Here is a 16,755-nt window from a genome sequence, read left to right as displayed (position 1 = left end):
CTTTTCTCTGGCTTCTGCTGTGAACCTCTTTGGTTTGTGTCTCGCTTTCTGGTCAGTCTGTTCTCATGCTCCTCCCATTTTTCTCCACCCCTGTGCCTTAATCAAATAATACCTTGACCTTGCACCTAAATAGTTCAAATTCCTTAGTGAAATGTCATGTACCTTGCTTTGGACAGGGACATGTGCTTAACTGTCTCTCGCCACCACCTAAAAGAAAGGGTCAGGTTTGTTAACACTTCCAGGGAGGGTTATGCCAACCAGTAACAGTGAAAACATAAATATATGTGTCGTCAGGCAGCTCAGGGCCATTGAAGGCTTTAGGTTAAGGTGTTACAGTGCCCAGCTGCCTGTGCATCCTTCTGCTGGAAGTTATTCCCCCTGCATCTCAACAGGACACGTGAGAGTGCCTCACTTACACCGGCTTAAAGCCTGTGCATTAGCTTAAACCACTGATGAGGCTAAATGAATTCATAGCTACATCTGCCGAAAGCTAAATCTGCCAGAGCCTAGGGCTGAGTCTGTGGGTGTTACTATTCCCCTGGCTCAGACAGAAATATCTCCCCATGCAAATGCAGGACTGAGCCTGTGTGGAGCCCCAGTGCCTTCAGCAGGGCCCACCCGCGCATGGCACTCCTTAAGGGATCGGCACCCACGTGAGCAAGAACAGCAGCTGATGAGTAAGGCCTGCTGCTGGAGTTTGGACTGTGCCCCATCCCGACAGAGCTGGTTTTGCCTCATTATGATGCAGAGTGAAAGAGTTTAGTGGAGATGACATTCCACTCCACTTAAAACCAAGGAAGAGGGGAAAAAAATTCAGTGCCTAATACATGAGCAGGGATGTAATGGGGGACTGATGGCAGTGGGAGGCAGAGATTTGTTTTCAGTTTGCACAAGACTTTCAAAATAATTAAAACACTTCAGAAAGAAGCTGGTATGATGCGGCTGAATTGGCATTTGCATGTGCATTCAGATTGTATTTAAAGGAAAAATATTAAAGGAACCATGTTAACTAAGAAGGCTTAAAGACAAAATACTGTCTTAAAAGAGCTCCATGTGGTTCATCAAACATACGTGAAAGGTGCACCCCTACCTTCAGTGTGCAAAACCTTCCAGATGAGTCATTAATAGGGCTTATACTTGAAACAACTTCAATACAGAAGAAGGAAGAAAAGATTATATGACCTTCTGCATTTCTACGGCATAAACACCCTACAGCCAAGACACTAATTTCTGCATTGAGCCCCAAAACTTTCTGCTGAGCTATACATAATTTAAAGGGGCATCCAGTCATGAATGGATTCAAGGTGATGGCAAAGCTAGCACACTGCTAGATAACTCAGCATAGGGGTTCAGTGTCCTGTGTGTGCCTGTGTGTGCCTCCCTGCCTTCTGGCAGGACACAATCCTTGCATATTTTGGGTGCCCACTCGGGCTCATCAATACTGTTATCTTGTCCCTGGTGGCGGTAGGGACATGTTATACAATCAGAAAAGGGCAATTAATTTTCTGTGACTATATGCCCCTATATAGAACAACCATACAGTCAAGTTGTATTCATACCTGTTATTTCCTGCTTTGAAACGTCCCTGAGTTGCATATCTGGAGATTTCAGCCTGTCTCTAATACTAATTTAGCAATCTTCATTACCCTTCCAGACTAGGCATTGGCATTGTGTAACACTGGCAAACAGAGCATTTTTAAATTCAAAGTCATTAGGCATTTTTTAAGTATATACTTTCTCACTACAGTACTTCACACTTTTCAGTCAGACAATACACTTGCCATTTTAAAGGGGACTTAGCAAGTTAATGAGGCACTGGATCCACCAGCAAGCAGAGCCACTAGGCTCACCCTGCTGCCTCCCTTCTATTGCAGGGAAGGCTGAGTGCAGGGAGCCAGCCAAGTCCCATGCAAACAATTGCCTCATGGCAGTGGAAGGGACCATGCAGAAGAAATCCTCCCAGAGGGAGAGAGGCTGTCAGCTCAGGGCCAGAACCAGGCTTAACAAAACAGCCCACTACTTAGGGCAGCAAACTGGCCATGATCCAGCTGCCTGCTCTGCTGTGCTGGAGCCCTGGGAAACTGCTGCTGAAAGAGGGGTCAGGGCATGCGGAGCAAGCAGGTTCAGCAGGGAGAGGAGGTGGCTTTTCCCACCAGCTAAGGCACCGCTTGCACCCCTCCTGTTGCAGCAACAGCTGAGGCAGCCAGCCTGACTTTCTGGGGCTGCCAGCCCCCAGCAGCTCCTTCTGCTACTGGTGCGCACTGGGGCTGCCACCAGCAACAGACCACACAGTCTGCCTCTACCATGGCTTGTGCAGCTGCACCTGCCTGGCATGTCATAGGACTAGTGAAAAGGAAGAGATGATCAGCCAGTGCTAGAATATGCCTCCTGCTCCAGACTTCCAGATGAAACTCTGCACAGACTAAAACCATTTGATCTGCAGCTCTACATAGCTGCAATCTCAGTTTTCAGGCTGCAGCTTCTGCTACTGAAAACATTCTTATCTTTGGTTAGATCTAACTGATTAAAAGGAGTTGCTCTTTTGATACACCTGATACCCTTTGAATCCCTGTCAGCCCACTCTCTTTGTTACAAGATGGATCAGCAGTTAGTTGACATGCACTGCTAGACCATGCCTTGCAAACACATCCAGTCACACTCTCCCAGAAGCAGGAGCAGTCCCTGTTTCCCCCACACATCTGTGCATCCAGGTCCACACGGCTCTAGGAACCTCAATCCCTTTTACAATTTTTGTTAGCATTTTACCTAACATCCCCAAGTTCAACTGTTCCTGTACAAATTCATAGCATTTGCTGGTAAATGCCATTTCTTTTACATTGGCAAGTAAAATTTCTATACAGTCAAATTCCTGTAGGCTGAATTATGTGTGAGTCAAAATGCATATCTCTAGTGTTGCTGTATGTGCATCACTTGCTGGTTTTACTGTTGTCATCTTTCCCTTTTTCCCTACAGATTGGTACTTTGATCTTCTTGAACTATGGGGAAGTATGTTTGCATGCAAAGCACATTCAGGTTGGTGGTAACACTGCAGCAAGACATGTGATCTCAAGACGGCATGTGAATATACTTGGGATGGGTTACTCCTGATGCAAGACCTGACACTCACCTACTGGCAACTATTAGAGGTGAATACCTTCTTCAAAAATTCCCTACAAACACTCACACAGGGATAGTTATGGTCCACGCCTGCTTGAATCATTCATTCTCTGTCACTGAATAGCTTGACTGCTACCAGAATAATGTAATACTAAGCTTGAATGTATCCTTTAAACTCATTCCAATTTTTTATACACCTAAAGCAACTGCAAAAGCCAGGACTATTTGAGTGACATATCAGTAAATGGTTTCTCTATAATATCTTGGAGTATCCGTTTCGGAATCGAAAGCATTGCCTTCAGAAGTACATTCTGTTCTTGAAGAAAGTAAAAAAATACATATTGCTTATAGCCACCACAGTAAACAAGTGTCCCCTCACCACTGCCTCTCCCCTCCCAGAAGACATGGAAGTCTTTCTCACATCCACTGCTGTATTCACTTCTGGTCAAACACCTTGTTTGTTAGGGACCGTTTGGAAGCCTGACAGCAAGCTAACTGTTCAGGATGGACACCCTTCATTCCTCTGACGGACCAAAGATAACTACACTGGTTTGATAGGGCTACTGAACACATACTTACATCAGCTGGGCAACCCAGCTGAGTGAGTTTCACTTAGCCATGCAGAAGGCTCCTTCTCTACCAAGTTTCTTTGTAAAAGTCCAACAACAACATCCATGGGCTTTCATATTCACCAGATGAGTGAAAGGGGAAAACAGTCTTCATGCATTCGTCCATTCCCCTCACCCCACCTCACACACATCTATTTGCCTAACGATTCTTTTGGAGATATACATGGTATTGAAGTTACTCCTGACTAGTAAGCAGCTCCTGTCAAAACTTTAATCGTTTTTCAAGAGAACAGCAGCAGCAATTTGCTAAGCATTGCAAACTGTGTCAGCATTGCAAAGACCACAAAAGAGAGACAGGTCTCTGCCCCAGCCTGAGTAATAAGGGGTGGCCACTTGGAGCACATAGGAACTTTGATATAGAGGAGATTGTTACAGGTTCATCTTCTTGAGCGGCAAGGCATAGAACAGTTTATAGGAGGGAAATAAATATAAAAATAATCAGTTGATAGACTTTAGGGTTAGGAAGGATTATAGGTGTAACATTAATTGTGGTCCAGTTAACAGAAATACTTCTATCACAGCTGCAAGGATCAAGCCTTTGGGCCTTTAGTTTTGGGACAGTAAGGATGGCACAGGAAAAGAAACAGCCTCTCTTTCTTTTCAAGCTGTCCCAACAGCAGCTGTTTTTATTTTGCTGTTCCGCTGAGCCACAGAAACCAGCTTAGTGAATCTCTACACCTCAGAGTAATTTACAAACCAAACTTAACACCACAACCAACAAATGGGTCCTTCATACACTTCCAGTAACACTGGAAACAGTCCCAGAGCAACCACCAGCTCCAAACAGTGCAAAAGTCTTGGCAGAATTGAAGTCAGGATCCAAATTTAGCAGCTATGAGCTGCATGCAGTGGTTCAGGTCATGAAAGGAAAAAGCAGACTTTCTCATCTGTAGAGCCAGGAAGCAGAGCAACTTAGGCCCAGTGCATGATTTCAGGTAATGACCCTCCCTTTATAAGGATAAAACATAGGGCCCTCAAAAATATTTGAAAGCAGAGGATTAGCAGATGATGTCCCAACTGTCCATGATGTGCCAGGGTCAGCTGGAGTGACACTGGGGGCAAGCAAGAAAAAGGTTTGTGGCACACATGGGTTCATAGAGATTGTAGAAGACCCAGAACAAAACCTGAGAGTTACCTTCTAGATTATCTTTTACATTAGATGTACTGTATTGTAGCAAACCAGCGATATGTATAACTTCTCAAAACAGCATCTAATGACTAATCCATAGCACTATTTTATGCCCTTCTCTCAGTGAACTGTCAATTTTGTATTCACATTTCCTATACAGCATTTCTTTCTACTATTCCTGATAGCCCCATCAGTCATAAAATCACGTTATGTACTTAGAAAGGCTTTGACAGCTGTAAGAATTCAACAAGACAAAGCCAGCAGCGAACACTTAAGTAATCGGTTCACATTTTATCCAGTCTTGCACAGGCTGAAGGATCAGCTGCTGTTTTGTTGTACTGATTTGCCTCCCAAAAAATGCGTGGGCGCACTGGCATAGACCATGTGCTGACAGACAGAGCAGCAGGACCCCTGTGCTGAAGTCCCCATGTCACTGAGAGGGTGCATTAGCACTTGAGTGAGGGCAACTTCGGGAAACAGAATCAAATCTTTGTGCTCTCCTTTGCTACATTATCTTGCCTCTTCTACCTTCACTTCTCGACATTCATGTTTTTTTCTGCATTTATCTGCACCACAGGAGTGTTGTTAGTAAGTGTTAGAGGCACCCAGCCCTGTAAAAGCCATTAATTCTTCTATTACAGGGAGAAGTACACAGATAATAAACAGATTAACAGAGCTTTCTCTTCAGCTTTTACTTTCTATTCTGTAACATTTTCACCCTCAAAAACAAGGACATGGCCATTACTTGTATGCACTCTAAATCAACTAGTAATCTACTGCTCACAAGTGACAGAAGGGAGTGGCATCAATTGAGCAAATAGGACATCTTTCCAGTAACATCTGTAGCACTACAATGTGTCATGGCAGGACAACCATGAGCATGGCAAAGCAACATTCGGGAGGTTAGAATAAGGCTTGTAAGGTAATGATCTCAGACAAAAAAATCTGGAAAGTCTCCATTATCCTAAACAGATAATGCACTACGGCCTCTAAACTAACCAGATTGTTGTCCTCTCTTTTCCTATTTTGTTGTGTATTGTTCCTCTGTTTCCAGCTCTAAATCAGATAAAGCTGATGGAGTTGTGGAGGCTACCTGTCTTCTGCTGCTCTGCCACTGATCCGTCATCTCAGTTGCCATAGACACAAGATCTGGAAGCCATGGCTGGGCATGGGAGAAAAGCCACCAGCAGGCTCTCTGCCGGTGGGTTCCGGCAGGGCCTTTCTCAGCAGGTACTGAGAGAGTCAGGGTCAGTCTCTGAAAGTGAGGAAGAGTCAGAAGGTGCTAAGCCAGTAACCCACGAGAGGGACTTGCACACACATTACATTGCCATTCAAAGAAATTCCAGGTACTACCGGTCCATGAGGCTGCCAAGCAGAGAGAAAAGAAAATCTTCGAGAGAGGCAATGCACCTGGGGCATGTTACAGGTGAGTACTGACCCGAACGGAACAATACTTCCTTTTCCAGTGAGATTAGGAACTACAGGAGTCACTGAGATTAGAAAAGGGACAGGGAAGGTAGGAACTGGCTCAGCAGTCAGCACATTACAGTACATCACTGCCCTACAGCACAGCTGGCAGAGGGGCACCATCCTTCTTTGTTTAGCCTGAATGCAAAATGGTTGGATACTTAAACGTGCTTCATGGCAGAGAATATAAACAAATGTGGGACTCTGCTCTGCTACCCCTCTGCTCTCTAAGAGATAAGTAATTTGAACAGGGAAGGACATGAAGCTGTCAATGAAGTAGGAACTTCTTTAGCCTACAGAAAGGACATATTCTAGTGAGAGCTATACAAGTAACTGTATGGCAAGCTGCATGGCATATAGAGGAAACAGCCAGCAAAAACAGCAGTATGTTTAGGGACGAAGCCTGTGGAAATTGCAATAGACTGTTACGAGAGAGGAGCAAGACTTCTCTGAAAATGCAGTTGCTGCCACCTTGTATTGAAGACAGCTGTAAGAAACACCTAAGCTCCCTTTGAGACAGGAGGCTGAAATAACAGGAACACCATCCAGAACATAAATGCACGCAGCCATGGCTTCAGTAGAAATGGAACGAGTTGGCTTTCTCCAAGTATGAACAGTACAGAGCATGACTGCAAGGCCAGGCTTTCACTGAGCTGGCACCTTGTCTAAGCAGCTGTCTGTGAAAGAAACAGGAGAAGCTGAAGAGAGAGCCAGGAAAGGAGCTATTGCAACATACTCAGAAGCACTGGAAACAGGGCTGCAAAAAAAACCTGGAAGTGGTTTTAATCTAAACACTAAATGGGAGAGACCTGGAACTGTGAACACAGAAAACGCCCTTTGCTTCATCTCCCAGGTGTTCAGAGAAACTGAGTTTTATACCTTCTTGTAAATAAAAGGAATCACAGCAAAAATACCTATCCTATCTTGAAATCATAATTAACAGAAACAACACACTGGACTCTGAACTTTGGCTAGCTGCATGAATTGAAATGATACAATGTTTGATTGCTCTGCAAGCCACTGAAAGCTATTTTTTTGTTACACAGTAGTGAAACTCAGTGCTTCAGCTCCTGAAAGCAGACCAAGTTCTCTAAGCGAACAGCAGACATCCTCCACCCCAAATAAAGGAGGTCTGAGAAATGTCCCCAAGAAAATAGGTGTCTCCTGCCTGTCTCACCAAGGGAGCCACGTTATTTCAGCAGTATAAAGGCCCATTCAACCCTGCGGCATGGACAGAAGGAAAGTTCCCTCCCTTCTCCAAGTTTCCAAGCAGACAGCAGCAGAGCAAAGAGCTCCTGTTTAATATTCTGCTACTGTTGCAATGAGGTTTGTGGATAAACTGAGCCTCGCCTATGCCAGAGCAGAACTGCTCTCCGCCCTGCCAGTGCAGCAGCAGGACCAGAGGAGCAGAGTCATCCTCTCACCACTTTCCCAGAGCACTGCTGCAGAGCAAGCACAGAAGACACTCACCCTCTCTCCTGCTGCCTGAGCATCACAGCATCCAGACCGCTGCTGAGGAGGCCCTCACCCGTTACCTACTGCTACCACTGTAGCAGGACCAGCACAGGACGCACTTTCTTCACACATCTGCAGCATCGCGGCATCAGGACAATGGCAGGGAGAACATCACTCCTGTCTAGCCAGTGTCATTGAGGAAGGACAAGCTAAAAGAAGGGCTTCTCTCTTAGCAGCTCATTAGAGCATCCACAGAAGCTGACCTACGCTTCCCTCTCACACCCCCCACCCCCCACCCTTCTCTGCTGAAACAGGATCTGTTCCAAACAGGGCATTTTCTTCCATATCTGCAATTGTTCAGCAAGACACACTGGGAACACTTCTTTTCTCCAGTCTGTTTCTCCAGTATGACTGTAGCAAGTCCAGCTCAGAGCTACAGCTTTTAAATTCAGCTAGGACTGTGTAAGCAGCTCTTCTGCCCTATCCCTCTACTCCACTGATTCCATCCTCTCTCCCTGAAACTGGACAGCAGTGCTTCTACACCAGCCTCATTTGTAGCAGGAACTTCTTCTGACAGCATTTGCTGACGTGCATGGAAGCAAGGGATGGGTGAGCTCTTTTATCTTGACTTCAAACCCATTTGAACAGCAGCTATCCAACAGTCTGACTCAAGCTCACATGTTAACCTGTTCTCATTTTGCTTAGGGAATGCGGGGGGAGGGGAGGAGAAGGGAAAGAAGAAGAAAGGAAGAGAGGGAAAGATACAGGGGGAAATACAGAGTAAGATACAAAATGGGGAAAATAAAGACTCAAGAAATGAGAACACAAAAAAATAATTTAAAAGAATGTAAATCTAGCACAGAGAAAGGCTTTTATATAGGCACCATTGGCACCAGCCAAGTTTTGGCTTATAGCCTAGGAGCTGTAAAACATAATAGATGCTTTCCTTTAACTGGAAAAAGAGTTTGTTTTTTAAAGCACTTTCCTCTGACAGAAGGATAAAGTGTTTAAACTATTCAAAAGGCAAAGAAAATAACTCAAACTAGCATTTCAAAAGCCCTTGGCACTGTTTTAGGGAGTTTTAAAAGTCTGGATTTCACCCTTTCCCTCTGAAAGATTGTAGCATTGATTAAAAGGGTGCATCAGAAACTGGCTTCAGTCTGAACATTGACGTGCCTGCGCTGCCACCAGTTTGAAATGCAAACAGAATTATGACTTAGACAAAAATATTTCTAATAAAAACCAACAAGGCCATTTATCAACAAGCCTCAAACAACAGGAGGTTTCATGAGAAAAGTGAGATGCATCCTCTCCTGCCAAGTACTGCAGTAGTAAGCCATGGACTTAATACAACTTTGGCTCCCTGTGAAAGGATCAGAGGTTCATCTGAGGGAAACTGGAGAAGCAATTAAAAGTAAAGCTCCTGTCTCACCCAAATCTAGCCTTGATTTATCCAGTAAACTGAACATCTATTGTGTGCCTGCAAGCAGAGCAGTAACGAAGCCCTGACTTGGAATTGGCATGCACAGGCACACACAGCTAAGCCTTTTCTGCTTAAAGCATTACACTGAAAATCACTGATGTTGGGACCCAGTTTTCAGTGGTGAGAGCGCTGCTCGCATAAGAACTGATATTGTATATCTGCCTTCACTTTTTCTCAATTGCATTTGCAGCTGTGACAAAAGCTGTACAGTCTTGCACTGTGCAAGCTGATGATACTTCAGTCTTGTTTGAAAATCCAAGCTAAAGCATCACTGTCTTTGTGTCTGTGGTCTTCCTGTTACCTTTGGTGTAAGCAAACCACTATGTACAGTAAAAGTAGAGATGACCCTTAAGAAAATGACCATTTTAACATCCTCTTGGCTTTCTCTTATATCACAGGGTCACTCAAAAACAATGAGCCCGTCAAAGAGCCTCTGAATATTTTACCTCGTAAGGGATCACCATCTCCAGTAAACTCTGATAAGACAGCGTTAGATGAACTGTGGATCCAAAGGTAAGGAAGTGCACGCCAGGGTATTCACCGTGCCTCCTCTGGCAATATGGTCCGAGTGGTGTCAGTGCAAGAATGCCTTTTTTGGGAAGGACAGCTGAACTAAGCCATAGCTCTGAATCCATGCCTTCTCACCTGGACTGGTAGCACTGTTTTCAGTCTTAATGATATATATCATATAGTACTAGCATTGTGGTATAGACAGTCTTATCAGTATGAGTTTGGAGAAGGGAGTGAAGAAAAAAGGGGGAAGAAAATGATAATGGGGAGGATGGAAAAAAGGGGAATCTGACGTAGGATCACCCAGCAGTGTAAGCAAAGCAGGCAGACTGCCTTAAGCAGCTTGTTGAGAGAATAAGGAATGCCTGTGAGCATTTCCTTATGGAACATCCCAACATAAGGGTGATCCCCTTCTTGGCCTTCCCAGAGGGCTCTACCGAAGCCTGTTACATAACCCCACATGGAAAACAGCATTTTATAGCTGAAGAAGTAGCTACTAAGATGCTTTCTAAAGCACTCTGCTCGCTGTTTACTTTGAAGAACTGACAGGCAACAGAGGCAACAGTGAGGTAGCCCTTTTTGGCTTAAATCCCTCAACGACCTAGGTCCAGCAAAAGGTCCTGACCCCACAACCCATAGATTTACATACGTCCCACAAATTTACCCTCACCCTTGCTCTCTTGCCACTGCAGCCGGCCAGAGAGAAAGGAGCAGCTACCTAGCCTTGCCTTTTCAAATATGACTGAGATATTCTCCCAGACTCCCTCTCCAGCTCCTCATCTCTTGTGTGTGTAACATCTTGTGTGAGATAGTCCTTACTCGTACTGTAGAAGATAAAACTGGAAGTGCTAAACAGTTTCTCCCTGAAGGTGCATGCATTATGCTGCTCCGTGTGGTCCTAATTACTGAGCCCAGCTGTGATGCTGTAATGCAAGTGCCTTTCCAGGCACCTTTCCTTAACGGAGAGGACTCCAGTAAAAAAAATTTAGCCAAACTGTCAAGTTGTATTTAAGTAAATTAATTGCCCTGGCTAAAATTGATTGCCCTTTGGCATTAAACTGAGCATATGAAACTAGACAGTTAGAGTCTGCTGCAATGTCAAACCCATCTGTCTTCCTCTCCTTGCAGCATAATCATCACTGTCAGTCTCTGACATCCTGACACTGCCACTTAGGCAGCTCTGAAACATACAAATTCTGATTCTCCCAGGAGCTGGAAACAATGAGCCTGAGCTGAGAGTCAGTTTTATCAAAGATGCTGTGGTGCACAGAGTTTGACAGGTCAGTACAGGTTAAGTCATGTGTCTGCTGAGAGCAGGCAATGCTGCTGAGTGGCATCCTCTCTTGAAACCAAGCAGAGAAATTTGACAGAGAAAGAGACCAGAGTTCCAGCTCAAACTGAGTCCATATCCTCCTCTTCCTTTCTCCAAAATATCAGCTGTAATTTATAAGAGAACCACTAGAAATCTGCATTGTGAAAAGCCTGCAGGAGCCTAAGGATATTGCCATTATTTGCATTAATCACTGTTCTCCCCTTCTATTGGGAAGAGAGGCCATTGTGCAGATGAGACACCTAAAATACTATCACTGGTCTCAAGAAATGCATGTAATCTCTCCCCAAAAGAATAAAACTGGTACCTGTTAGCTAAGAGTTCTTCTGAAAGCAGAAGCTAGTAGTTCTACAGAAAGGACAGAATAGGCACCTCCATCCAGCACTGGGAAGGTTCATGGTGTTCTCAGGAGTGAAGCCACACAGTCCTGAGGGCAGCTGGGCCATCAGTGCTGCATCTCTTCACATTTAGCAGCATCCTACAGCAACTGTATAAATACTAGGGCTGGGCAAGCACTATCCCTTCTCCTTGTGATAACCAGCAGGTCTGACACAAATGGGTTCTTCACAGGTAGGGATGTCACTTCACATATAGCCATGCTACATAATTTAGGACAGGGAGTAAATACAGCTGGGGAACATAGAAAACAGCTCAGGAACTGTTATCTGCATTGTACTCGGGCGGAATACAGACGTTAACACTCTGATTAAGGAAAAGCACCACAGGCTCCTTCAAACCCACTGGTGACTTGAATCTATGTGTCATTCAGAGCTCTGAGAATAGTAGTGTAGTTCATTGATCTCAGAACATTAATGTCTGAAAATAAGATGACCTCAAACATTATTGCTAGTGTTCCAAAATCTGCCATATGCCCTCCATAAGATACTACTATAGAGCATTTTTATGTCTAACTATTCTCAAATGTTATTTTCCTCATGATCCTTCTCCTGCGGGATGCCCAGCTCCCCCTAAGCACTCTAGAGTTCTCCACAACATCCTGTGGCTCCCTCCCAGTCTTCCACATTGTACAAAGATCCAAACCTCTCACATGATGAGCCACCACCTGACAACTTGGCTGACTTGCCCTGAACTTGTGCTGAGCTGCTAGCACAACTTCTGTTTTACAGAGTAACCAGAGCCAAAGACCTGGAAGGAACTGAACTCAACCAAAGCTGCTCCTTCCCAGTGTGATCAATCCTTCCAGCTTCAGAGTGGCAGCAGTTGTGCAGACTGAGATCACAGAAAGCCATCACAGAAAAACATGCACCCAGAGTGTCCATCCACAACACGTCAGCCTCAGCTGAAAGCAACTCACACAGAGACCAGAAAACTAGTAATTTCAAACTCTGGAAAGGAGATTCACTAATCAGTGTCTACCCTGTATTACCAGCTAACAGGATGTTGACTTCTCCTCATTTCTAATACCACACAGATATTTTAGTGGCATGACTGTGTTATTTACCTACCATTTCCCACTGAGTCAGATTCCAAAAATGATATGTCTTTATTGTGTGCCACTAGATACAGTGGAAGAGAGACTCAGTGTGAAATTTCATGTTGCAAAGCTCACTGGGAGGTCATTGGTCTACCAGTGCAGAGCAAACTATTTCTTTAGGCTGGTTATGAAACCCCTAATTCAGAGGAACAAGGATCATCTAAAAATCATTTGATGATGTTTGATCTGAGCTCAAAGACTAGAAGTAATACAACAGTGAATGCAAAGTCACCTTCAGCAGCAAAAGGGAATACAACTTGTTTGAATTCATGCAAACACCTTACTAGGAAGAAACAGGACGCATGTAAACTAGCAGAGCACTCTGAAGGATCCCTGTGTGAATTTGGGTTAGCATCTCTTAGCACAGCACTATTTGTCCTAAGCAGCAGAGGGCACTACTCTTATAGGCTGATTTAACCAGAAAATCGGAGAAAGCCTATAGAGAGGCTGAGACCTGTGTTGCAAAAGGTCTTATACCATACTCGAGCAGTTTCTTTCTATTCATGAAATAAATTTCATAGTCACTTCTTCTCCATGCTGCCAATGGTACTTTAATTTGCAAGTGGTGAAGTCAGGAATAGCTGGTGCAAACACATGACCAAACCTTTATATTTTGTCACACAACAATTTTTGCCATTTAGTGCTAGATCGACAAGATTTTTCTTATCCCTCTTTCTGTACAATATAAATCTTAAAAATTCTAAGAGCAACAGTATTTGCAGGGAGATTAATTTTAAGAACTAATACATTGTCAGTAAACTGTAGGTACTAAAATATTACTGTCAAAATCTCATCTTTCACAGGATCATACAGAATTGTAAGCAATAACATACACAATTCTAATTAAATATCCTTCCAGCCTCCAGCCAATGAGATCCCAATCCCAGTCTGCCCAACTATTCCACCCAGTCTCTGCTTGTCAAGTTTTTCGGCCCACTCATGGTTTCATTACCTGGCAAGATCTCAGCTTCACCATCCAGCTCTCCCAATCTGATCTGCTTCATCTCAACGTACCCTGACCCTCAGGTCCTCAACCAGTCTCTTTTGTTTTAATTCTTTTCTAACAGCTTCAGCTTGTAATTCCCCACATAATTTCCTCAGCTTACTGTTTCCCAGACACAGTATTCCTCTATCTTCCCTCCTGCAGCTCATATCAGTGTCCTTCTGCTCTCCAGGCTCTTCACCCTTTGGCTCCTGATACAGTCTTAGTCTCCCACCACTCCTTGAGCTCCAGTGCCATATTTTTACAGCCTTTCCAACTCACCATTTCCTGAAGCACCCATCTGTGGGCGAGTTCCTCTCTTCATAGCAGTCTCCTGGTCCAGAAGTAGACCCCTCTCTTTCCACACTTGAGTCTTGCTCCCCATCTTTTTCAGTCAAGTAGATTTCTCATTGTGCTGTCCAGACCCATCACAAGGATCACTGAGGATACAGCAGAAATGGCCTTTATTCACAGTGCCTAGAACTGGACCAGGCAGTTTTTACAGCTGCAATATCAGAAATTATTCTCTCAGCCCTGAGCATCCATGGGCATCGACTCAGGGATTGTAGATGCTAAAATCTAAGTCTAAAGTTTGTGTGTATTGCAGAGTGGGAAAGGGCCTATGATTTCTATGGATTTTCATAAGTGTGGCAAAGACGAAGCCCTGGCAAACCCTGAATTTCAATTTGTATTTCAACAGAAACCAAAGCTTCTCAAAGGATAGAAAAAGTTTTTGCTTGACTAGACTAGAGATCAAATATTTTCCTAAGCCTAAGGAATTAATAATTGTTTTTAATATACAAAAAGTAACCTGTCTATGGCAGCTGATCAGTAACTACAACTGTAACGCTGATGATGATCATCATCAAAAGGTTAGAAGCACCTAAAGGTAAGGATCTCATAACAGGAAGTTCTGAACAGTTTTACTTATCGATAAGGTTGCCAGCCCTAACAGATACGATTAAGGTATTTTGACGAAAGCTTAAGGAGGTTCAGGAGAACAGATGTGCTCTTGGCCTTTAGGATCTAAAAATATTAGGGATGAGGAGTTCCACTTCTCTTCCACTAAAAAGTCAAAAACCAGGAGTAAATTTTGCACAGACACACCCATTGTCAAAAACACTGCTAAAAACCACACGTGAACAGAGAGAACCTGAATGAACCTGAAGGACGAAAATATCCTTGACTAGGTATAACATTCAAATCTATTACTAACTTCACACTTCACAAATTTAGTTAGCTCAGATTAAAACAGTGCTTGTTACCTCATCTTGTGGCCTTTCTTGGTGTGAAACACCCACTGACTAGAAGGGTTTGGGGAATTTTTGATGAATAAGATCTGCTGGACTGCTTCTTCCCTTTTTAGTTTCTGGAAGAGGAGGTCTAATTTCTAAAAACTGCTATAAGGGAACATTAAAAAAGGCATTTCAATGTCATTTGAAAACAAGCTCTTTGTGCAGCTTTATTCTAAGGGTTGCTTTTGAGTTTAGATGCACATAAGAAATCTTAATTCAAGTTATTATTTTTCAAAACTACTACTGCCTGAAATATAAGGCAAGATTAGAAATTCATCCCCCAAACTTAAATGAGATAACTGTAATAAATAATTATAAACTCACATTTTTAATGCAACCATGGACCAGGTCAGCCAACATTTAAAATCATTTCCAACAGCAGCACAATGAAGTTGGGAACAGCCTGCAACCCCATGCACCCCTTCTTTGCAGAACATATGCAGTGTGAAACCCCCTCTCCTTTGCACACAGAGAGCTAAACCATGGTCATGCTTCATGTCACCAGAGCATGGCCATCATTAGATGGCCATGAGGATCATTTCCAGTGCCTGTGTGCTTAGGGATCCTAAGAATTCCTGAGCTAAAACAGGGCTTTGCATGACAGAACATTGCATGACTTCTGCCACTAATAGAAGTACAGAGCATGCAGCACTGCTTGTGTGGTGCTGGGGTAGGATTTTTAACTAGTTGCTTTTACATATGTCGTTCTAGTAGTCAGATTCTTTCTTTCCCCCTACAACTAGACAGGGAATTTTAGGATGAAATACAGGGATTTTGGTCAGAAAACTGTCAACATGAGATTTTACTGATTTTAATGATACAGGGGAAAGTTTTTTAGGCTCCAGATCAAATTCATTGTTGAGATAGTGAGAAAAGAAAACCTCTTCCAAACCAGATTGTTAAGATTAGGTGGAGCAGGAACTTCTGCCTGAGCCTGCAGTTCCACAGCAGTGTAAAGTAATCCAGGGTGGCACTCCATGGTCCTGCCACCCGTCTGCAAGTCTGCCACCTCTGCTATGCTGCCACTCGCACTGAGCTCACCCTGTAGTGAGACAATCCAAACACACAAAAAACTAGTTCTAAAAAAAAAGAATTGTTTCCCACCGGTTTAGCTGCCCAAACTTGCTCACCAGGAATGAGATGAGTGTGAGTGCTGGCATAAAAGTGGAGGTAGAAATCTGACTCAGGGAATCATGTGAAAAGTGGAATTGAGCAGCTAGGTCAGCTTAAACTGCACACAAAGTCCTAACAATTGCAGTAGGGAAGAAGAAAGAGGCAGCTATGCTGGAGCTATTCTACTTAGCAGAAACAGTCCAGTATTGACTGACCTAACGTGGTATCTGGTGAATAAGGCATTCATCAGGTTCAGGCACCTTTCCCAGTGACCAGAGAAAGCAGAGCAGCTATGGGAAGAGAGACTGATCCGCCCTGGAACAGGCAGTAACATGTCGGGTGGGAAGGAATGACACAGCTGTGACTCCAACCTGGATCCCCCACACCCAGCATGAACATCCCAGTCACCAGACCACTGTGGCAGAATCAGTTGTTTGCCTGCCTTCATTTTTCATGACAAACTTTGAAAGCTTTCTGTTTTGTCACCAAACAGAAAAGCAGGATTTAGAAAATCCCAACAATTTTTGTAGGACAAAAATATCTCCTTCGCACTAAATGTCATTTTTTACGCCACTCCCAGAGCGCTGGGAACACTCTGTCACCTCATTTGGGAGAAAAAGTATTTCTTGGGCACATGGTTCTGTTTACAGATGTCCTCTGTATGTCAACATGAAGTATGAGAATAAGCCTGGAAAGGAAGAAAGAGCAAAGTTTTTGAAAGAACAAATCACAGTTAAAAAGAAAAAAAGT

The 16,755-nt window shown here is 43.8% G+C and overlaps 2 protein-coding genes across 2 annotated transcripts in view; one reads left to right on the top strand and one right to left on the bottom strand.

Annotated features, from left to right (window-relative positions):
• NEU2 (neuraminidase 2) overlaps positions 1–14,311 on the bottom strand; it is a 32,715-nt gene extending 18,404 nt beyond the window's left edge. The window contains exon 1 of the mRNA XM_027808937.2: positions 13,880–14,311. The gene's annotated coding sequence lies outside the window, so the exon portion shown is untranslated. The remainder of the gene's footprint in view (positions 1–13,879) is intronic.
• Positions 1–16,755, top strand: part of NGEF (neuronal guanine nucleotide exchange factor) — a 51,800-nt gene that overhangs the window by 4,980 nt on the left and 30,065 nt on the right. Inside the window, exons 2-4 of the mRNA XM_055723218.1 lie at positions 2,974–3,033; positions 5,930–6,301; positions 9,679–9,793. Of these exons, the coding sequence (XP_055579193.1) occupies positions 6,034–6,301; positions 9,679–9,793 (383 nt within the window). The 5' untranslated portion in view covers positions 2,974–3,033; positions 5,930–6,033. The remainder of the gene's footprint in view (positions 1–2,973; positions 3,034–5,929; positions 6,302–9,678; positions 9,794–16,755) is intronic.

The sequence above is a fragment of the Falco cherrug genome, chromosome 11 (assembly GCF_023634085.1).
Source record: "Falco cherrug isolate bFalChe1 chromosome 11, bFalChe1.pri, whole genome shotgun sequence".
NCBI classification, from domain to species: domain Eukaryota; kingdom Metazoa; phylum Chordata; class Aves; order Falconiformes; family Falconidae; genus Falco; species Falco cherrug.
The sequence above is the reverse complement of the archived record's forward strand: the minus strand, read 5'-3'. Positions and strand labels throughout refer to the sequence as shown.